At 40.2% G+C, this 23,943-nt stretch overlaps 1 protein-coding gene across 22 annotated transcripts in view; it reads left to right on the top strand.

Moving 5' to 3' along the window:
• The window catches only part of plecb (plectin b), a 104,847-nt gene that overhangs the window by 64,558 nt on the left and 16,346 nt on the right, over positions 1-23,943 (top strand). For 7 of the 22 annotated variants that reach the window (XM_026293102.1, XM_026293109.2, XM_026293114.1 and 4 more), the window contains 26 exons: positions 6,280-6,341; positions 8,903-8,917; positions 9,707-9,796; positions 11,579-11,656; positions 11,797-11,901; positions 13,127-13,293; positions 15,685-15,800; positions 15,960-16,063; positions 16,745-16,864; positions 17,581-17,676; positions 17,777-17,904; positions 19,006-19,099; positions 19,434-19,588; positions 19,698-20,016; positions 20,108-20,185; positions 20,325-20,486; positions 20,617-20,721; positions 20,866-20,961; positions 21,082-21,207; positions 21,384-21,536; positions 21,615-21,769; positions 21,951-22,077; positions 22,429-22,612; positions 22,733-22,756; positions 23,346-23,503; positions 23,702-23,880. In XM_026293102.1, the coding sequence (XP_026148887.1) occupies positions 6,280-6,341; positions 8,903-8,917; positions 9,707-9,796; positions 11,579-11,656; positions 11,797-11,901; positions 13,127-13,293; positions 15,685-15,800; positions 15,960-16,063; positions 16,745-16,864; positions 17,581-17,676; positions 17,777-17,904; positions 19,006-19,099; positions 19,434-19,588; positions 19,698-20,016; positions 20,108-20,185; positions 20,325-20,486; positions 20,617-20,721; positions 20,866-20,961; positions 21,082-21,207; positions 21,384-21,536; positions 21,615-21,769; positions 21,951-22,077; positions 22,429-22,612; positions 22,733-22,756; positions 23,346-23,503; positions 23,702-23,880 (3,196 nt within the window). Of the gene's footprint in view, positions 1-3,808; positions 4,187-6,279; positions 6,342-8,902; positions 8,918-9,706; positions 9,797-11,578; positions 11,657-11,796; positions 11,902-13,126; positions 13,294-15,684; positions 15,801-15,959; positions 16,064-16,744; positions 16,865-17,580; positions 17,677-17,776; positions 17,905-19,005; positions 19,100-19,433; positions 19,589-19,697; positions 20,017-20,107; positions 20,186-20,324; positions 20,487-20,616; positions 20,722-20,865; positions 20,962-21,081; positions 21,208-21,383; positions 21,537-21,614; positions 21,770-21,950; positions 22,078-22,428; positions 22,613-22,732; positions 22,757-23,345; positions 23,504-23,701; positions 23,881-23,943 lie in introns of those variants that run through there. The other 15 variants (XM_026293103.1, XM_026293112.2, XM_026293115.1 and 12 more) reach the window with 10 other exon arrangements.

The raw sequence follows: 23,943 nt of genomic DNA, 5'->3' as shown, positions 1-23,943 counted from the left end.
TCTAGTTTTTTAAAGCTCAGCATAAGTGCCATCCTGCCATGTGCCCTACATCTTCATCCTCCCCTTACCCCTCCTCTTCCTCCTCCTACTCCTCCTACAGACCAGCTGAGGCCATAATCCTGGGCTTGTTTGGGGCTGCTCCTAGTTTTATCAGCATTCCTTTCCCTGTGGGGTGTGGTGGCCAGATATTGCAGTTAACTTTCACCTCATTTGACCAGAAGAGATCAGGAAGGTTAAAGGGAAAGGGATGAGAAAAATCAGACAACAGAAGACAGATGAGACAGTTAGTCTGATCTGGGACAGCAAGTCCTTTCTGCGATCGTTTCATCCTCTACAATTAGAGATGTTGTCAGTCATTCCTCTTTCCAAAACTTGTATTTGCTCTCCAGCACTTTTGACAACCATAATGACACATTCTTAAAATTCCTTCGTCCTCTGATTTGTTTGCTGTGTTTGTTTAGTGTGTAAAAACAGGTTTTTCTAGGTCTTAATGGCTACAAGATATACCATCTGTTTTTCAGTCCCTGTTAAAGCTATAGGTATTTTAGAATACGGGTCGACAGCAGAGTGCACATATATATATATATATGTATATATATAATATCCTCCTGAGAACCAAGGAAAATAAGTGTCTTCCAATTTCTTGTTTTTTGTAATTTCCTACCTATTTTTGGTAAAAAAAAAAAAAAAAAAGTTACAATTTAAACATTTTTAAATTTATTTTTATTTTTAATTTTATAGCATGTCCACTGTAGTGGACCATAGGACCATTTGGATGTGAACAAACTGTCCACTACAATGGACACAAGTCAATGGGCTGGGTCTCAGGAAGATAAATATAAACAGATGAATGAGTTTGACTGCCTTCATTTTTCCTGTAGTAATGACAGGCACAATAATTAGCACAGATATAAACATGGGTTCCTTTCACGCATGAATAAGGGCAAGGGGAACACCAGAAGAGTTTATGGGAAATGTGATCTGAAGAGCCCCAAGCACTGGTGTGGGACAGAACCATGTTTTGTGTTGGTGGTGGGATTTCATTATTATACCAAATAATTTTCACAATGATAAAGTATACTGTTTGGTGATAGCCATGAGAGTGGGTAACAAGGATTTATAAAACAATTCCTGTGGTTCTTTCCACCAAACATCCTTTGAATATATCCAGCTACCCTTGACTGTATAAATGGCTAGCTACTTTCACTTCCCTGTTGTCATAAAAACATGATATAGGGTTGTCATTTAGACAGAATATACTTTCTCCTCATGTTTTCACTACACTCTCTGCTCTTATAAAAAGTCCATGTGTTCCATCTGGTTTGGACAAAGCCCGATGAGGGAGCAGAGTAATAAGCATGTTGAGACCTTAATGATATGTCTCCTTTTTGAAGGAAAACTCATGACTAAGTTATTCCACACTTTATGCATCCAATGCTTCTTCCCATCTGGGTCTCCTGCTAGTGTTTCCCATGAGGTTTAGCAACCCACCTCAGGAGCTTTGGGTGTTGGTACATGTTCCACTGCCAAAGCATCACTGACTTCTCAGTTACCATCTCATGTTGCCTCTGCATCTCAGATAACCTGGAGATCCATTTATATTCTATTGGATTCTGATCTTTGTATTCTTATATATTTTAAATTACAAAACGATCTCCTAATTTAATAATTAATCTCCTAATTCTCATTCATTATTAGCATTTAAATTACCGCATGTATAGTTTGAGGTTGTGTAGACCAGAGCATTTTGCAAAAACATCATTGTAGTTCTCTAGTAAATTCTGCATTTAATGGGATTCCTTTCCTTTTTCAAATTTAATTGCCAACCCAGTACCACTCCTTCATTCCTTAGCTTGCCTAGACATTGTATGGAACTACAAAGGTGTGTCTCACAAATTTGTTAACGTGGCTTGAAATGAGTCGACACACAGCACACTCACTCACTCACTCACACACCCACACTTACGCTGACACCTTAACTACATTCATGTTCATGCATGTTGTGTTCAATACCCTGCACTGTGGAAGAAAAAGTGGTTTTAGATGCCTGATAAAGTGATGTCAGTCAGGGTGGGGAAATGGGATATATACCCACCTTGAGGCCAAAGGGGTAAGATTTATCAGAGGTGGGACACACCCAGCCCTCCAGCTTAGCTGTCAGCTCTTAGTTGTATAGGGGACCATTAAGAAGGAACTTTGTGCAACTAAGCCCAAAAGTCCTGACTAAATATGGGATGTTGGACTTGTAGTTGCTAGAACTGTGTGCTGGAGTGCAGCTTTAAAGCAATAACATCTAACTGTTAAATTGAGGTATAGCATAATCTTTGTTTTATAAAAGGAAATTTGAATTCATAAGCATAAAAGGCTGAAATCCTCAGGTCAATACTATTAGCAGTCTTGTTTTGTTTAGTCTGGTGTTACTAGTAGCTTATGGTGGCTAATTTGAGCTAACATTTGCTCACATTATCCATTATAAACTTGTATAACTATGTATATATTGCTAACAGACTGACTGACATTACTGACTCACCTTACCCACGGTAAGGAAGTAAGTAAACCTTTATTTACTTTATATAGCATTTTTCATAAACACGTTACAAAGTGTAAGTATATATTGCTTCAAGATATACACATGCTGCTCTTCTGTTACTTTTAAACATCAGATTTTTTAAAGTAATTGTCAATTATTGTCACAGGTGCTGCTGGTTAGCAAAAGGTGTGCAGGAGACATTTGCTCGATAAAATGGTGAAAAAATTCCAACTTGTCATTTGGATTTAAAAGGCTAACTGAATAGTCCTTTTTCCTGCGCCATAATCTATTGTGGAAAATAACCGCATCAGAATGTGAGCCTACAAATCTGCTTTGAATTTTCCAGAAGGACAATCTAAAAAAAAAAAAAGAATCTTAAACACTATAGTAATGTCTGTTTTATGTTATTTGCTCTTGAGCAGTTAAGCAGTTTGTGCCTTCCTGGAAAAATTGTCTCATTTACAGGAAGTGATGCATTCTGTGTTGTCTGATTTGTTTGGATTAAAAACCACCAGAGCAAGAAATGTGTACACAGGCTGAGAGATGAGTTGTGTCTAGAGAAAAAAATTATAGTTTGATTAGAGAGATTAGAGATTAGAACTGAGATGCAACATTAAAGGACGTTTGGAAACTGGATGATTTCTAATGCATGTAGAAAACCTCACAAACGTTGAGCTGTAAGCTGTTGTGTTCTCAGTAAATCAGTGATGTTCAGGCTATAGTCATGCATCACTGTCTGGAATCCATATCAGTCCTCCCCTCTCTGCTGCTGTTTCATCATAGTGAGTAACTCCTGATGTGAAATATTGGAGGAATGCTGTTAAAAAGAAAGAGGTGTGTGACAAAGATTTTTTTTTTTTTTAGTTTTTAGGCTCATGTTGGATGTCTGTGTTACTTGTGGGTGTACATTGTAAATTGTTCATTTAAGTGCTAGTTAATGTGAATTAAAGCATAAAAAGTTATCAGCACTAAATTTTATTATTTTTTTATTACTCTACTTCTGGTGACTCAGCTTGTGTGAATGTGTGTGTATGTGTGTGTTTCCTTGCATAAATGAAGCAATTAAGTGATAGCACATGCAGGTTTACCACACCTCATCCTTCCCTGCCTCACACTGCAACAGGAAGGGGTGTGTCCAGGTCTGTATCCACCATGCCCTCCACACACTAGCGCCGCTAAATACACTCTCTCACATCACACACCAGGACAGGCCCAGACTTCATAGCCCACAGGCACCATTTGCTGTGAAAGGAATAGAGTGAGCAAGAGAAAAAAAGAGAGAAAAAAAACACAGGGAGGAAAAAGAAGGGCAGAGCCGAACCCATTGAGGGCGTGAAGAGGTTGAGAGGAAAGAAGGAGTGAGAAATCATAGGTTTGCGGAGTGCTGGGTGGATTGCGGCTGCAGGACTTCATACGCCGGGACGGACTGAAGGCTGTAGGGACAGAAGCGAGAAAAGCAGAAGTTCCTATCAAGGGGACTACTGCCAATCACATTTTATCATTAGGTTTATTATTTTGAGCACTGATAGACAGTGAAAATGAACTCTCCACATCAGAGGTACAGGAATTTCTCCACTGACAGCTTCGGCAGAGACAGGACGCCCTCAGATGAAGGCTATTACCAGGGGATGCTGAAGGCTACAGACAGCAGGAAAGGTACCAGTATGGTGGCACTTAAGAGAAAATAGCTTAACTGCAAGCCTGGATCTTGATCTGTTTACTGCGTCTTAGAGGCTGTAATTTCCGAGAAGAGTTGAGAGAAGCATTTAAGTGTAATTTCACGACTGGACAGTGTTCAAGTTGCAGGCTTTTGTCTGCAAGAACCTGAGGAGGTTTATGTTAAGGCTTGATTGTATTGCCTGTTATATAATGTATGATTTGATCAGTTTTGTTGCCCGTCAGATCATTGTCACAGACAGTGTCTTGACATAATATGCAGGAGTTGTACTTTAAAGTGATTTTCTGGTTGGACTGCCATTCTTTCAGTGCTTCCCTGTAGAATGCCTTAAAGTGGGTTCCCCCCTTTTCAAATGCGTCAGCAACTTCCTCACATTGTATTGGTCATCAAAGTCCAGATTTTATTGTGTAATTCACTTATGTTTTGGGCTGAATGAGTCACTGTAGCTTTTTGTCTTTAGTTGTATAGGAAGAATGGTGTGTTGCATTTTCGTTCCTCTTTTTGTCAGTTTGTTTCTTTTTTTTATTTGGAAACTCTTCAAACTTATGGCACTTTTACAATTCATCAGATGAAATCTTTAAAAGCCCTCTGTTTGATTTTGCATTATTGTCCTTAACAACATATATATATTTATACTTACAGTATTTTCCATTACTGCTGCTGACGTTCGCGACATTTTGGACCAAAGAGTGCACACCTCACCACAACCTGTTTGTGTCTGGTGACATTTAATACCTGAAGTTCTCTCGGCCCCTATCCACTCTCATGTCCTTCCTTTATAAAGAGCAAAGAGTGCACAAAGAGATGCATTCGTTGAAACAGGATTGAGTAATGTGGTGTGTACTGAATGCAGTGGTTCACTGGTCAAGGTGCAACTGTTTGTTGCAAACTGCTTGTATCTACAGCAGTCTACAGCTCCCAGTGATCTTAGTGTATGTGTGTGTGTCTGCATGTGTGTGCGTGTGTGTGTGTGTGTGTGTCGTCGGTCATAACACATCCTTGACAGGAAACACCACAGAGACAGTAAAGCTCCATCCCTATTAATTAAAATCATAAAAAAAAAAATTTCTTTATGGTTTAATGGTCTGTGGTGTCTCTGAGGTTTCCATGGAAACATAGTTCTATAACTCATTTGCAGAAGTTTTTTGCTAACAGAAAAAAGTATCCCCTGGGCGACTGTTGTGTGTGCTAGTGTTGAATCACTGCCCTTCCCATTTTATTGCTGGGTGTGTCATACAGGAGACAGATGACTCCGAACTGATAGGGCAGAGCACTTTGTACTAATGTCCATAGTTTCTTTCTGGCACAGTGTGAATGGAATGGAAGTCAGGAAGAAATTCCCAAACATGTGTGAACCAAGACCTAAAACTATGTTAAGTTATCATAGTGCCCATTATCATCTGTGGACATTAAAACGCTCATGTGGGTTCACATCTGACAGCTGGAAACAGACAGACGCATTCACTGTGACCATAATACATTTTGCATTGACACACCTTGTGGTTTTTGCCTTGAACTCCAATAGGAACACAACAGGGTGTATGCAGGATTGTTGTCTTAGTAGGTGTGTTGCTCACCAAGATCTTGTTGTTTCTTGTTGGAAAACTGAACCCTCTAATAGTAATAACAAGCCTTGTGGAAACCATGCATGCATCTAGGCACTTCATAGCATTTCATCTTTACCATGCAATACATGCCGTGGATTCCTAACATTTTAAATCCAAGCTGGCAGTAGTGTCAGTGCGACTAAAACTAAAAACACATCCTAGACAATAAGGGTGCATCTGCCAACGATGAAGTGCTCTGATGTGGCCTGAATCAGATACAGGTGTGCACAGTCAAGAGGGTTTTTTTCTACCCAGTGGTGAATTCCAATCAAACATGACTGGTATCTTGGGGGTTTCCTCTTTTGTTTACTGCTTTTATGTAGAATAAATGAAAAATAAATCTAGGAATCATGCTCTGTGCAAGCTTTTTAAAAAGCTTAAATTTACAAACAATCATTTCTACTTTCACCTTTTCCTACACGTCTGATGTTCAACTGTAGTTTCTCCATTTGGTTTTTTTGCAGATGAGCGAGATCGAGTACAGAAGAAGACCTTCACAAAATGGGTGAACAAGCATTTGATAAAGGTAAGGACATGCTCTCTCTCTTTCACTCTTTTTGTACACTGATGCTCACATTCCTGCCCACACATGCCTATAATAACTTGCTCCATATTCATTTTGCTGCAAACAAGGAACACCTTTTCAGAATAAATGAAAATTTCACTTTCTTCAAACATCAAACATATGGGGTTGACGGCTTTCTTACACAACCACAGTGGAAATTAAAGCGTTAATTTCCCTGTCTGTGGTCCAAACCTAAGAAATACATAAAAACACTGTGAATCATTCAATTCAACCACATGATGCTAAATGTTACACAAATAGATGTGGCAACTCATAAATTGAAAGGCTATTGATCTTTAGAATTATAGTAAATCCATAATAATTACAAGTGCAAATAGTCAGACTTGGTTTACCTTTGTGTTGGCAAGAGTTTTGATTTTACATGCACCACATAATGACGGGTGATCAAAATAATTATGGGGAATAGTGTCTATTTGAGAAAGCTAATGTTTCGGTTTGTAGTAGGTTTTATTAGATCATTTCTGTTTGACCATTAGAAAACCTGATTTCAGGCATTCAAGTAAATGTTTTGACCAATGTAAGGTATCTTATCATATTGCCACAATACAGTTTTATTTTGTGTATTGTTGAGTGACAGGCCAGTATTGTGGAACTGGCTACAAACATCCCACCCCCTCCACATACATAAACACACATCGCACTGAGGTTTTGTTTCACATTTGGAAACTAAACGTGATGTGGAGGCTCACCAGAAGTCCAGTCTGTCATCAGCTGAGAGACTGTGTAAACCATCCTTCAGCTCTTGTCCACTCTCACTTACTTCACACCGGTCTCAAACTACAGGCTGGCAACCCAGCAGTGCATCACACATTCAGGGAAGGTAAACAGGTCAGGATGGAGGTAAAGTCAAACAAGCCGCACTCCTCACTCTGGAGATCCTCATTAAGAGAGAAATATTAGACCCCATGACACAATATACCCCTCCCACAAGGCAGTTAAGCTTGTGCACATTTCTTCCAGGAAACTCTCGTTGGCAGCAATACATTTACAACCTCATAATATTAAGCGCTCCCACGTTATTTTTATATTCGTTCCACAGACACAGAGCCATTCATTCTTTTTTTAGAAATGGAACAAGTGGGAAAAAGTAAGCCCAAAGAAAGTGTTTTCCTTTCCATGAATGTGCAGCGCTAACGTACTCTGCCACCACTGAATGAGGATATACTGGAGTTGCTCCCTCTTGTTCCTCTTAACTGTTCACTGTGAATTTTGCTGTGTGAGTCATGGACATCTGGACTCACTTAGCAAAAATCTGATCTCCTACAGTAGCACATGTGCTGCACAGACTGCTGGGACTAAATGGACCTGCGTTCATGGCCGTCCTGAACTGAAAGACATGCATTGATGAGAGGGAGCTTGCAGAAGTGTTCATGCTGATGTTGTTGTCATTGTGCCTTGGATAAAATAAGCCCTGCACAAGCCTAACAGTGTTTTGATAGTGTAACTTTTAAAGTCTAAATTTGATCTTGGATCACCCCTTCCCCATCCCAGGTTTAGGATGAAACAGTTTGAATTTCTAACACTTTAATTGTCTTTTTTTACCCAAAAATCATATAATGTGAAGCAGTCACTTGCTAAAAGGCCGTTGAGGCAAATCCTGTGATTATTATGTATTGCGTAAGACAGAATGGACCATCAGACCAGAACAAAAATCTGCTGTCTTGCAGATTCCTAAAGACTTCTTCTGATTAGATTAAAAACTACACATTGATTTCACATGGTACATGGCTAGCAATACCTTGAGAGTTCAGAAGGATTTCATAAGATAAAGTAAACATGACATAACGTTTATTAGGAAACAAGTCTGTTTTTTTTTTTTCCAGACAGCATGGCGGTACCAGGATAAGGGCTGTCAGCCCTGTGTACTAAAGATTTTCACCTTGATGATATTATGGAGCAGTGCTTTTTGACTCTAAGAGGGTAATTTGTAGCCTAACACTTGCCTTTCAGCAGCGACAGCAAGGTTAAACACTTGAAACAGAATCACAGTACAAAGTAATTAAGGGGTGACGATAGGTGGCTCTGGAGTATACACAGCAAGCGGATGGGCAGCTACATGATCATAGAATTTAATGAAAGAACTAGCATCATAAGTTAGATCTGTTTATTTAAAACTAAAGAATACAGATAATAAGACTGTGTCCAGCTACATACTGAATTTTCAGTGTGTAGACAGTGAACCCTGGTGGCCAAACTCTTGATTAATGTATCCTCATCTTTGCTCCACAGGCAGGGAGGAGCATATCAAAAGTTGGATAACTGTGTTAACATTCTTGCCAACATAAATCCTCCAAACTGTTACAACTTGCAAAGGAAATTTTCTCTCATTCCATTTCATATGGCCAAGTTGAGCTTCTACGGTCAATTTAACAAAATTTCCATTTTTTCCTAATCATTTCTCTTTTTCCTCATTCATTCATTTCTGCTCTTAACCTCTTCTTTCATTCTCTCCATTTTCCCATTACTCTTCTTTCTGCCATCTGCCATCCCTCTTCACCCAGCATTGGAAAGGAGAGGTAGGTACTAGCATGCTCGAGCAGGACTTGACTAATTGTACTAGATGTTTGGTCAGAGTCTCACTTGCATGGAGACCATATGATCCCTCACTTCCAGTTTCCTAGTGCAGTCACAGCACCTTCCCTCACCTCTATCACTCACTCCACTGTTTGACTGAAACTACACAACACCTCTGTTGTATGAACTCTGAATCCAGTTTTGATTGTGAAATAATTGCAGCTGCAATAATTCTGTTTTTAGCAGAATTACATTCACCAGGGCACCTTTGCTACCTCAATGATCTGCTGTTTTTTTCTTAGCCCTATCTATCACATGTCAGGGGTGACAGCTGCCATTTGGCATTTGGAGTAAACTCAGGCTTGGCTGCTTACGGCTATGCATTCCTGACTTGTGTAGAGTTGTACTAGTGGGGGAGGCTCTGAGCACTACAGAAAGCTTATATAACACAAAACCAGTATAAAATACAGTACCTCTAAGGTCCTGAATTAAAATCTTGTCATTTTGCCATCAGTTTTGACATGTCATTAGATTTGCACTGGGTTTGCAGATATGTTGCAAAGGTCTTGTCACAAAAACTGACCACATGCAATTTTTAGCACATCAACTTCTGTCACATTGCAGCCTTTAGTTTATTTTACATTCATCTTCAGTCATTACAAAAAAAAAGTACCAGCTGTTTTAAACTGGGTTTCTGCATCATTGTGCTTGTGTATTTAGTGCTGATTAAAACAATATCATGTTAAATCATTGTGACATATCCTCACTTTTTGTCTTGTTGCTCCTGGCAGTCACAGCGGCATGTGACAGACCTGTATGAAGACCTTCGAGATGGACATAACCTGATCTCCCTGTTGGAGGTCCTGTCTGGGGAAACACTGGTGAGCACATGACAGTCGTCTATTTTTTTTTTTTTTTTGTTGACTATAGCATCAGAGTTACACCCAAGATCTGCATCTTTTTTTTTACCTCAACCATCCATCCTTCAAACATAAACTTAATTCTGTGTAATTACATACGAGGTACTGCAGTCAACCTGCAATATCTTCTCTTTGGCAAAAGATTGTAGCCAAATACAGCCATGTTTTTAGTCAAAGGCTTGACCTCAGATGAACTTTGCTTAACAACACCGTATTAACTGGCTCTGGTGATTGTTGTGTCTGCGATCTTTATCTCACTATCTCTAAAATAACTCTGACAGGCCCTTTTTGACTTTATTCAAAACTGGCTTAATTAAAATCTGCAGGCTTTCATATCAGACCCATTTCAAAGTCAGTGCCAAGATGCTGTTTTTTATTCCCTTGGCTCAGATGAGTTCAGAAGCTTCTCTGCTGCTGTAGTTCATCGCTCTTTTCACCAGCTCCAGCTCTGCTCATCTTCTGAATGCCTCCATGGCCTGTCTGTGTGTGGGTTTCTTAACTGTGCTCTTGTCTGATCTGTGGTTCTCCTTTTCTGCCCTTCCTCTTCATCCTCCTCTCCCTCACCTCCCGTTTTCCTTCCTTTAATCTGTCTTTGTGTGTGCTGATCTTTGCCGTTTGGCCTTTGCCTCCTCTCTTTGCCCTGCTCTTGCTGGGGCTAGCTGAGGGAGAGAGACGTGGTCAGGAGCACTCGGTTGGTGAGTGGGTTTGTAAGTTACAGAAGAATTCCTGTTATTTTTATTTCATAATATTACTATTATTATTATTTTACAATTTATTCACACTTTCTTGATGTTTGGCTGCACGTTGTAAGCAAACCCAGGCTTTATTTTGTGGCTTTTTTCTTACTCTCATTGGCAGGCTTGCTTGCATGACCTCGTAGTTTCTGGACATACTGTATAAATGCTTTTTCTGTTTCTGTTTTTTTCAGCATTACTTTACAGCCATCATATTATATTGATTTACATTCATTTGAAATTCAAAGGGCAAAGTAAGCAGTATGCACAATCTTAACTTGCTGCTGTCAGACTTAGAAAATGCAAAAACCATCTTATTGGACCAGCCAATGCAAATTCTTTCTGCTGTTTCTTCTTTCCATCATATTCTCTTTTGTCCTCTGTGTGGGACAGTGGTGAACGACAGGACCAAGCCAAAGCAGCAGCATTTTTGATCAGAAGTTCAATATATTTTATTTATGAAGTTAATGAGTGGTTAGCACTGTTGCCTCACAGCAAGAAGAGTTTGCATGTTCTTCCTGTGCTTGTGTGGGTTTTCTCCAGGTACTCTGGTTTCCTCCCACAGTCCAAAAACATGTATGTCAAGTTGATTGGTGACTCTAAATTGCCCATAGGAGTGAGTGTGAGTGTGTGAGGTTGTTTGTCTCTATGTGGCCCTGTGATGGACTGGTGACCTGTCCAGGGTGTACCCCTGCCTTTCACCCAAAGAGAGCTGGGATAGGCTCCAGCACATCCCCGTGACCCTGGTTAAGGAATAAGTGCGTATGGAGAATGGATGGATGCAAGTTAATGTAAATTTTAATGTTTCCACTGATTTGAGTTTCAGCAGTCATCTTGTGTTTCTTTTCTGTATTTACTGTCTTACTGTTTATTTTTTAGTTCTCCTTTACATTCATATCTTCACTTTGATTGGATGCTTTACTCTCTCTGCTACAATAAGTACATTTCCGACAGTTAAGTGTCTGTGGTGTAACTAAACATCACGTTTTCTGTTCTTTGTCCTCCACAGCCCAGGGAGAAGGGTCGCATGCGTTTCCATAAACTACAGAATGTTCAGATAGCACTGGATTTCCTCAGGCATCGGCAGGTATGGAAAATGATATATGTACCTCAAACATTCAAAACTTGACGAAATGATGAGGATGCCATGTCAAAAGATACATGTAGATGTTCAGGTGATGTTAAGAGCATTCAAATAAGTGATGTTGCTCGGTTTTGTTTTCCCAGGTCAAGCTGGTTAACATCAGAAATGATGATATAGCAGATGGAAACCCTAAGTTGACCCTGGGGTTAATATGGACCATCATCCTCCACTTCCAGGTCTCCTCCTCTGTCAGTGTTGTGTTCCATTATATTATCCCTCTAAAACTCTGTCTCTGGGATCTGCACCTGTCAGCTGCCATTCTCCTTGGGACAATCAGAGTGGATTCTGCTCTTCACAGTACCCTTAAAAAACATTTTCTAATCTTATTATTATCATAAAGTTTAAAGCTATCGTGAAATACTATCACTGCAGTCAGGTGGTGAATTTATGACTAGTATAAAGAAATATAACACTATGATTCATTCTCTCCCTGGCTCCCAAGAGGAAGGTGGGTCAGACCCACAACTTGTTGACATGCTACACTCCCAGCCACACCCCAGGCTTTTTCCTGCTTATCCTGTGCATGCCAACAGTTTCCAGGCTCTCTGGATGAATCCCTGGGCAACAGTTTAATATGCTGGGCCACACCTTTTAATATCAAATGATTCAGGTTCAGGTTGATGAAACCTCAGGCAAAGCATTAGAAATAAGAGAGTTTGGATAGGTGATGAAACCATTGTGCCCTGTGGATACATACAATGTTCCCAGAGTCTTTTATAATTTCATAGAATAGAATAAAGGAAAATAAATGAGTGTCAGCTGCTGGTGAGTCATGGAGATCAAAGGGGAGGGTTAAATGTTTCTCTTCTTGTGTTTGGAAATCCTATTTATTTAGTCCTGAATCAATTACAATGGAAAAAAAGAGTATACAGAAGATCATGATTTAGTCACAGTAAATGACATCTGTAATATATAGATATTATAGGCAGGTAAGAAATCTGCAAGTGCAAACTCCATTTGTTTTCACTGAAAAATTTGTGATCTCTCGTTTCGAAATGATTGAAGATTTGCAACATAGAGGTACTGTACAAACACAACTTCAATAGCACTTGCACGAGAGCACAATAGTTTATACACACACACAAAATGGTAAACATGATGCCTATGATTTATCTTTCCAATCCCCAAATTTCCCAAATACAAAGTTTTCTGGATGCTGCAGCCACAGACAGAATTTCCAGAGCTGAATCAGAAAAACACAAGCTACTGATATCCTATGGTCTTAATTGGTCTGAGACTAATGATTACCATTGCCTTAAATTTAACCCTTGGTGTCAAGTAATTCATTTTAAATGACATCTTTTGGTTTCCACTAATGACTAATTTCTTTCACATTTCCTCAGTATAAATATTCCACAAACCTTCTATCCTTCTCTCTGTTAACATTCGACATGTGTACACATATTGTCTCAGATCTCAGACATCCAGGTCAACGGTCAGTCAGAAGACATGTCAGCCAAGGAGAAGCTGCTGCTCTGGTCCCAGAGGATGACAGACAACTACCAGGGCGTCCGCTGTGACAACTTCACCACTAGCTGGAGGGACGGCAAACTCTTCAATGCCATCATACACAAGCACTAGTGAGTGTAGTTATTTTTACTGAACAGGAATGGGCTTTTAAATGTTCAATTATACTTCATAATGTCAGATTAAATATACCCTGGCATTAAATTCCAGTGTTGCCAAGATGTGTAAATTAAGAGATGATAACATGACATGGTCTTTATGGTATTATATTGGATTTTTTTAATGGAAAGACATTTAGTAGTGTGATGCATGATATGGATTTAATAGTGTAGAGTCTGTATAAAGTTGCATGCATTTTTGTTTTCTTTTCATTCTCATTTAATAAAATCTGTCTTAATGCCTTTTCATAATCATGTCAGGCCTTTAGGCTAGGAATACCACTGGCAGGGACTGGCTATGAGTATGATTATAGCTTCTTTGGTGCTGGGTTCAGAGGATAATTCCACTGTTAAATATCTGCCTATGAAATTGTTGGGAGCCTAGTATTAAAAGGTAAAATCTAAAATCCTTACAGTTGAACATACAACAACAATATGAAAGAACCCTCAAAGCTCTTATGTTTGCTGTAGAATTAGTGGTTAAGAATTCCTTTGTGTGGCAGCATCCTGGGAAATAAATGTTGATTTCTTTCTCAGGAAGATGTGTCAATACAATTTGCCACTGGTTGGTTTTGTTTTTAGATGTCGTAACACAGGGATTCATGCAGACTCTGGAGAGCAGACTAGAGAAAGGCAGTATTAGATGAGAGAACCTTAAATGCTTAGTTCTTTACAGCCATTATGAAATGAAAGAAAACAGATACCTGCAGGGGCAAGTTTCCTTAAACCTGAGCATGTAGCTGCAGTTTTTTTCTCTCTCTCTCTTGTGGAGACACCTGAGGCTGAATTAGTGCTGTCTTTTATAAAGGTCAGGGGTGTGGTATATGGGCGTAACTGTAGCACTATGTTCCTGCTGCATGAAAACTGTGGCTTTGCTTCGTGCCTAGGCATAATTCAGGACGCCCTAGTGCAGAATATCTGAATTTAAGATTGTCCAGGGTTTATTTAGGTGTCTGGTGGTCTGCAAACTGGATTTACTGTTGAATTTTTGTGTAGAAATGCTTGATGGAAGCAGTAACCTGGGTGCACTAGTAGGAGCTTGTAAGTTCTCATCAGCAACCCTGGGGATGGATTAAGAGGATCTTTACATGATGATGGATACCTGCACAGACAATGCACAGGATTGATTTATATCCAGCCATCAAGCCATGCATGAATGTATGCACCTGTAACACTGGCTACTAAAGTATAACCTTTTCTTGCCATTGGACAAGGACCTGCCAGCAAATTGTAAGATGCTCAGTTTAAGGAAGAAGTCTAAGCAGAAGAAGGGAAGCCGGGGCTTTGGCGGTGGCGCGTCAGGATCCGTCAGCAATATGGAGGACCGGGTGGTCATGTTGTGTGAGGATATCCCATCAGAGGGATCCTCCTGGGACTCAGGGCGGGGTTCACACAGCTCAGGGGCCCACTCTAGTACTGATGAACTGGGCCATGGATGGAGGTCTCATAGCTTTCACGGAAGAGAGGCCCAGAGCATGAGCAGCTCCCCTTGGCCAACAAAACAGTACTCTGTTCGAGAAATTCGCCACGTGCGGTCTTCCCCTGTGTATGGACAAAATGCGGGTCGCTCCACTCTATGCGTCAGAGAGCTGTATGAATCTAATTCTTGCTTACTAAATTTCATAATTAATGCTGCACCTTTGAATTTGTGGTTCGGGCAATGTATTTAAAACTGCTGTAATTTATGATATTATGATTCAAAGCTCATCTCATGCATGTACAGTATGCATGATAGATAAGATTCAATTTTGCGTTTAAGCATGCTGTTCTGATCTCTGGAGACACGTCTCTTCTGTAAGTCAAGTTGTGGCTAGCTCTATAAATTACATTCCATGTATAGATGCTCTGACATCTGCCAGAGTTAAACAGCCAAAGGACAAAAAGGCAGGTGCAGGTACAGGGTAGTCAGGTGGGCTCTTATGCAGCGTCTTACTGTTTAAGTGAGGAGGACTGCACACACTGAATTGATTCCCCATGTGTTCATGTGTTACATCATGTCCTCTGTCCTGTGTGGTTCCTTTTCCAAATTATATTAGTTTGACCATAAATACAGAACCATTTATTAAGAGAAAGCCACTGATGTTACTGTGCGTTGCAGCTTTACAGTTGCTAGCAACCCCTTACACATCTTTGTCAAATGCGTAAAAGCAATTGGTATTTTAGAGAAAATTCTGAATTTATGTTCTTTAATGAAACTAATGTTCAGCTGTACTACTGAAATCTCATGAGACATGTCACTAGAATTACATTTTGACATTTATGAACATTTTCTACTCTTGGAAATGAAATTCCTGTTTTTAATGATATACTGTTGGTGATCAGTTGTGCATTTTTGTGTTCCCCCAGTCCCAGACTCATTGACATGGGCAAAGTTTACAGACAGACCAACCTGGAGAACCTGGAACAGGCCTTCACTGTGGCCGAGAAAGACCTGGGAGTGACACGCCTACTAGACCCTGAGGGTAAGACTGGCCTGAGATGGGCTCTTGTTTGTTAACACTGATACTGAGTTTTTTATTTGGCATTATTTTTTGCTGTTATGCAACTGTCCAATATAAATACAAATTACTGTTATTCATTTGCAACATGAAACATTGAGGTGTTTCACCTTATTCTTTCAGATGTTGATGTCCCGCATCCTGATGAGAAATCCATCATCACTTACGTATCGTCCTTGTATGATGTCATGCCTCGCACTGACGTGCATGATGGCATAAGAGCTAATGTAAGGATACCTTGTATACTATGAATCTTAGTTCATACATCAATGTGAAACGCTATAAATAAATGTGCTTCAGATTGTTTACTCCAATTTGATGTGACTGAATGCTTGATCACATTCAATTAAAAGTGAACAGGCCTGTGACTGCTGATAAATAAGCTTTTATGTGGAATATCTTCCAATCCTGCCAGCAGTTCAAAGAGAAATAGAAGTCTTGTGAAACCAAGTACTGCAGTAAATTAACAACCTGTGGTGCTTACACTGCAGAAGCCAAAGGGATAGGCTCATATGTACTGTCACGCATCATCTGTTTACATAAAAACCTACTGCCTATTACAAACTCACTCATGAGAATAATATTGTGCTGGGGTATTTAAAGCCTTGTTGCATTTCAACCCAAGCTCTAATCTTAAACGTGATTGTCGGGGAGAACCAGGGCAAAAATACTTCTGTCTGCCTCCCACCATTGTCTTCCTTCTCCCACTGTCTCCTCCACCACTGCCCCCTTCATCAACCCTTTCTTTGCTCTCTGGCTCCTTGTCCACTCACACAAGACCTGGATTGTTTCTACCTAATTGAGTTTAGTGTGGTGTGTAAGTGGTCGAACATGGAGACACAGGAGAAGAGTCCTGCTGTCTGTTGTTGTTAACCTCCCATCTATCTTTTCTGCTGTGTTGGCCAAAGGAGCTGGAGCTGCGCTGGCAGGAGTACTACGAGCTGGTGACTGTTCTGCTCCAGTGGATCCGCCACCATGTGATGATCTTCGAGGAGAGGAAGTTCCCTGCCAGCTATGAGGAGATAGAGGTGAGTTAATAAGCTGGTGAGATATATGAGTTTTTATTGTATTGTGAAAAGAGGTTTGGTGGCTTTCTATTGCTGGATCTTACATAATGTCTGGCTGTGGGCAAACAGAGGAAACTGTATTCACAGACATTGTTGTATTGTAGGTGGGGCAGTGCCAGTGCTGAGAAAATGCAGCGAAAAGGCAGATACTGTTAGATTTGAACCTCAGGGGAGTTACCGTTCTGCCACTCCCTGTCAGTGTTGCAGAACAAAAGCATAGCGTGGCTTCAGTATTTTTCTTAATTGTTTTTGAACTTAAAATATCAGCCGGACAGCATTATCAAAAGTGGTGGTTATGGGTGTGCTTCTTTAAAACTCCCAGCACTGTTATTTTAATATTTAGTAAGTGAAGTTCAGTTTACACCAGTCATTTGAATGCAAAGTCGGGATAATACCTGACTGGCCTTGCAGGCCATTAGCTTTGTTACATTAATATACCCTTAATCCTATTAATCAAATTGATTTAACTGAGGGTGATCTGTCTGCAACATTTACCTAAACTGACAACATAAGGATGTGTCGCTTGCCTACATAAAATCAGATTTTACTATGTGCACTTAAGACACTGAATTTTATTCAGCTATTTCTGCCAAGATTCAAGAAAATGTCTGAATTAAAAAAAAAATAGAATAGAAATTGCAAACAGTAAAGTTACTGTTGTGTTCCCTTTTCTTTAGCTTCTTTGGCGCCAGTTCTTGAAGTTTAAGGAGTCAGAGCTGCCAGTCAAGGAGTCTGACAAGAACCGGTCTAAACATATCTACCAGTCCTTTGAGGTAAGATAACCTAAATATTGGATTCTTTGTTTGATATATTGTGGTGTTGGTTTTCTATTCTTAATTATTTTCTGTCTAATGACTTATGCCTGACACACAGAGTGCCGTGCATGCTGGCCAGGTGAAGGTCCCCCCAGGCTACCATCCAATTGATGTGGAGAAAGAGTGGGGTCGACTCCATGTTGCCATCCTCGAGAGAGAGCGACTGCTAAGGATAGAGTTTGAAAGGTTAGCAGAGCAGATATGTAATCATGTATATGTTTATTGAGATCAAAATATTAATTTATATAAATATTCAATCAAACAAGGGATGTAGTAACGATACACAGCAGATGGACAGAAAAAGTCAGACACCACATCAAGTAAATAGGTAGTAAGATTAATCACAACCTCGGCTCCCACAGACATAAAGTTATGCCATTTGAAGTGGATGAGACAATGTTTTCCTAAATTGTTGCAACATGTCATCACAGACTTTGGAACATTAATAAGATTATAGAGACATTCAATTTTATCAATTAGAAAATGGAAAATAGGAGGTGTTTAGTTTTAATAACTGATAACCATCATTGGGCCTGGTAACCTTCATTAAAACTATGCGCTATGCTCATGAATGTATAACCAAAAACACACCATTGGGTTTCCTTTATGCGATAAATGGACATAATTCGCCCCCGCATAAAATTTTTTTGTTTCAGACTTCCATGCATGTTGCATCAGTTCTTCTTAATTGAGCACATAAGAAGATAGCGAAGTCTTTAGGTTTATTGAAACAGAATGAGACATGGTATATTTTTCATGTATTTAGAGTAGCGTTGCGTCATGCCTGACGAATGGGATGGCTCGTGTCATGAGGTTGCCCAGTCATCTCGCAGTCTGATAGCCTTGTTTATGATTCTGAGATGTGGAATGAGTGAATGGACAGACTGGATGTCTTTGTCAGAAAGCGGAGACATTTCTGTCTCACTCTGACCTACTATGTGGCAGAGTATTCTCCTGAGATACAATGAGACTGAGAAAGACCAAAAGTCGCATAGCTGAAGCTTTTATTCTGTATAGAGATTAAATATGGCGTTTGTGACTGACCCTCATAAACTGGAGTATTTGCTTCAAAGCAGATGGACGTAAGTGTTTTGACTGACACACTGTGATATACAGCTTATGCTAGACTAAATGTAATGTAAGAGAGGAGGCCAGATGTTTATAGGTGTTTGCTCAGTAGTAGTACTGCTTATATATTGGCTACTACATAGCTCAATATGTTCTGCTTCAATGTTGAAATCATCTATCCAAGTTTATTCTGACTGAGTCTTATTTTATCTTATCCAGACTTGAAAGGCTCCAGAGGATTGTCACTAAAGTCCAGATGGAGTCCGGGGTGTGTGATGACCAACTCAACCACCTGGAGACCCTGCTTCAGACGGTGAGTCCTCTATAGGTCTAATAATTACATTACTATACTTTTCTATGTTTTCATGCAGTTACAAAGAATCCAAAAGATGATCAAATAAGTTTTTTTCCTAGAACCTTTTAAATACAAAGTTCATCTTTTTTAAAAATCAGTACAGGCTTTTCAAATAATGCAAAGTTGCTACAAACCTCCAAATACGTAGTATAGCAATATAAAAGTAAAGAAAGTATCCGTCAGGCAGAGACAGAAATAACATCTATGTGTCGATCACTGTCACAAGTCTATATTTTCCTTTCTAGTATGATGTCTGAAAAGAAGACATTGAAAGTTGTTTTCACCCCTTTAGGACATCCGTCTGCTGAATGCAGGGAAACCAGCTCAGCACACAGCAGAAGTGGAGCGAGAGCTGGACAAGGCCGACAACATGATTCGCCTGCTCTTCAATGATGTACAGATACTCAAAGATGGGCGCCACCCTCAGGCTGAACAGATATACCGCAGGTGGGTGCCACATGCACTACAGTGAAATCAATTTTTGAACTTTGCATTTTGTTCCAAAGCAGTTCAAGGACCTCAGTTAAGCATTTAAAATCCATTTTCACCTCCACAGGGTTTTCCACCTCCATGAACGTCTGGTGAACTTGCGCAGTGATTACAACCTTCGTCTGAAGTCTGTTATGACCAGTACCCAGGTTAACCTGATGCAGACCACCAAGGACACCATTAAGATCCGGCCTGAGCTAGATGATGTGACCCTACGTTACGTTCAAGACTTGCTGGCCTGGGTGGAGGAGAACCAGCGGCGTATTGATGAAGCTGAGTGGGGGTCTGATCTGCCCTCTGTGGAGTCCCAGCTGGGCAGCCACAGAGGCCTGCACCAGACTGTGGAGGACTTCCGATCCAAGATCGAACGGGCCAGGGCTGATGAGGTAACTTGATCAGCATTTGGAAAAGATTTTATATATATATGTGTGTGTGTGTGTGCGTACTAACCATTGTTGTGACTTTCATATTCTTCAGAATCAGCTATCTCCTGTCAGTAAAGGCAAGTACAGGGAATACCTGGGTAAACTGGACCTTCAGTATGGCAAACTACTGGTAAATATTTTCATATTTCATACATTTTTTTCTGACTTCATTTTCTGAATACCTTAAGATTCTCTGCACAGACTGTAACCATTAAATTGTAGATATCTGAGAGCTGCTTTCAGCTTTTTCGCTTCCTTTTTTCTTTCAGACCTCTTCCAAATCCCGCCTACGGAACTTGGATTCCCTCTACACCTTTGTCAACGCAGCCACTAAAGAACTGATGTGGTTAAATGACAAAGAGGAGGAGGAGGTCAACTTTGACTGGAGTGATAGAAACAGCAACATGACTGCTAAGAAAGACAACTACTCTGTATGTCTTTTTTTCTCTAACCCCCTTGTCTTTAAGATTTAATCTAAGATGTTCATATACATTCATGTAACTATATACACACGTTTTTCAACCTAAGATTGAAATGAATCTTTCCATTTGGATTCCACAGGGTCTCATGCGAGAGCTGGAGCTGAGGGAGAAGAAAGTCAGTGATATCCAGTCCATGGGCGACAAACTTGTCAAGGATGGACATCCTGGCAAGAAGACAGTTGAGGTACCCAAATTACTGTACCTAGTAAACACAAATAAATAGTGTAAATACATAAATAGTATAACGATTGTCTGTACATATTACCGTATAGAAGCTACTGATAGTCCTTAACTAATTCACTTTTGATGTCTTCATTGTCTGTTCCAGGCCTTCACAGCTGCACTGCAGACTCAGTGGAGCTGGATCCTCCAGCTGTGCTGTTGTATTGAGGCTCACCTCAAAGAAAACACAGCATATTACCAGGTATGGAACAGTAACATTCATTAAGAGAAATAGGCAGTACCATAAACAACCATAAACACCCATCATCAGTCACAGAACTGAGTAAAGATCAGACCCTCATGCGATGTCCTTTTCCTGCAGTTCTTTGCAGATGTGAAAGAAGCTCAGGACAAGATGAAGAAAATACAGGAGAACATGAAAAAGAAATACAGCTGTGATCGCTCCACAACAGCCACACGCCTGGAGGATCTGCTGCAGGATGCTGTTGTGAGTGTTGGCTGCTTACCTCAAATATGTATGCTAGAAAATTTGAGCATCAAAAGAAAATGTGTTAAAAATAAGAAAGTGTATTAAGCTGGTGATGTTAATTCAAACATAAAATTCTCCTGCTACTCACATGCCACTAGAAAATCTTCTTATGTAGTTTATTTATTTTTTAACAGGAAGAAAAGGAACAGTTGAATGAATTCAAGACCATGGTGACTGGCCTGAACAAGAGAGCCAAGTCCATCATCCAGCTGAAACCACGTAACCCCACCACCTCCGTCAAAGGCAAGCTGCCCATTCAAGCTGTCTGTGACTTCAAGCAACAGGAGGTGAGAACCTGTACTGGCCATCTCAAATTATTCGCTTTATTTAATGTCCATGGTTCTCAATCCTGCATTCTGTTCCAGATCACTGTGCATAAGGGAGATGAGTGTGCTCTCCTCAACAACTCCCAGCCCTTCAAGTGGAAGGTCCTGAACCGCTCTGGGAATGAGGCGATGGTGCCCTCTGTCTGCTTCATTGTACCTCCAGTCAACAAGGAGGCTGTGGACAGTGTTTCCAGGTGAGAACATAGTAAAAACAAAAACAAAAAAAATAGTCATCTACATTATGTGACAACTGTTTATATGACCAGAACAACCCAGATACTAGCCCACTGTGTTTAATTGCAGAGGTTTAAATACTGTCCAGCTACATTTCATTGAAACAATTCTTACACTATCTGCATTCCTGTCCCACTCCAGTCTGGATGGAGCTCATCAGCAGTTGGTGTCCATGTGGGAGATGCTACACATAGACATGAAGAGTCTGCTTTCATGGCAGTACCTGATGAGAGATTTCACACAAATACGCTCCTGGAACATCACCATGGTGGGTGTAAACTTCAGTCCCCAAGCTGACAAAGAGAAAAGTCACATTATATACCCTCAACAATTGTACATAGAAAATAAGACCAATCCAACTTGCTTTAAGTGGGGTGGGGGGTGAGAGAGTCTTGCTGGTCCTCACTCCAAAAATGGAATACTGTTGCAGTCATGAGAAAATTAATTGTCCTACTGTATGTAAAGAAAAAGTCACAGTTTGCTGTTATTTTAGGAGTAGGCTACTCGAAAACAATGTAGTATACACTGGGCTATAATGATGTATCTATGAGTGTGAAATGGAAGTTCTCTCATTATGTCCTGTCATTAATCCTCTGCTATACCTTTCTATCCGATGCAGTTAAAGACTATGAAACCAGAGGAATACAGACTGCTGATTAGGAACCTGGAGCTCCACTACCAGGACTTCATGCGTGACAGCCAGAACTCCCAGCTCTTTGGCGCCAATGACCGCATGCAGGTCGAGGAGGACTACACCAAGTCCACCCAGCATTTTGACAACTTGCTTCGCTCCATGGAGAAAGGTACAGGCTTTTTTTTTTTTTTTTTTTGTTTTCAGAAATATATTTGGTTATGATTACTCACAGATGTATCAAGGGAGTTTACAATGTATAGCAACTTTGTATTGTCAATTCACCTTTCAGGATTCATGGTTGTTAGGCTCAGAGGTGAGTGATGTAAAGCCAGAGCCAAAGCTACAGCTCACCAAGCTAGTGTGTGTACATGCTTTAAATCCCTGGATGAGATGTTTACATGTACCTGTTAGTGTTTAGATTAGAGTCCTGTGTGACTGCATGTTTTGTTTCATATATTTTCTTTTTTGCAATTCTGCACCAAGTGCAACCCCTATGTCTAGGCTACAGTATGTGGTGCTTTCTGCCATGCAGTGATATGAGTTAATGGTGTGACTACTGAGGTAGACAATACTTGCTATGTATGCTAGAAATGTAGTGTAGTGGATATGGAGATGTTTGTGTATGAGATGCATAATTGAAGAAGTGCATGTAATATACGATCAAGCTTAAATGCAGTGCGGTGGATTTAGAAGTTTACAGAACATGAACATGTCCTAGTTAGACATAAGTAAATATGGCATATCATACTATGTCGTACACAGAAGTCTTATGCGAAGAGTTATTTTCACGCTATTCAGCATTTCTGATTCCTTGGCTCCTTAGTTTATCCTTAAAGCTCACCTTTAGGTTGACCTGTTTTCTACTTCTGCTGTAGTAAACTAATACAAATGCTGCTACACAGGCCAACAGGATGAGTCTCTGTGCAAGAACTACATCTCTGAAGTCAAGGACCTGCGTCTGCGCATAGAGGACTGTGAGAATCGGACTGTGGCTCGCATACGCAAACCCATGGAAAAGGAGCCTTTGAGGGAATGTGTTCAGAAGGCATCAGAGCAGAAGGTCTTGTACTCAGATTAAGTGTTGTATAGAATGTGACACCAAAATATACTGGACACCCAATGACTTGAACATCTTTGGAAGGAAAACACCAATGATGTGATTGCATTATGTGCAATTGAGTTTTCATACAGAACAAAAAGGCCCTTCTGTTATATTTCAGTCAAGTTTTCTTAACTCCTGTTTTCTTCTGTTGTGCAGAAAGTCCAGGTCGAGCTTGAGGGCCTCAAGAAGGACCTTGATAAGGTGTCTGTAAAAACACAAGAAATCTTGAGCTCCCCTCAGCCGTCTGCCTCTGCTCCTGTGCTGAGATCAGAGCTTGACCTCACAGTGCAGAAGATGGATCATGCTTACACGCTTTCCTCTATTTATCTTGATAAGTGAGTCCACAGTCACTCTTAAAAGGAAGTGTATGTGTTTTAATACTTGTATGTCAAGCAGTT

Source organism: Mastacembelus armatus, chromosome 16, assembly GCF_900324485.2.
Source record: "Mastacembelus armatus chromosome 16, fMasArm1.2, whole genome shotgun sequence".
NCBI lineage: Eukaryota > Metazoa > Chordata > Actinopteri > Synbranchiformes > Mastacembelidae > Mastacembelus > Mastacembelus armatus.
Note: the sequence above shows the minus strand (reverse complement) of the source record. Positions and strands in the feature narration are given on the sequence as shown.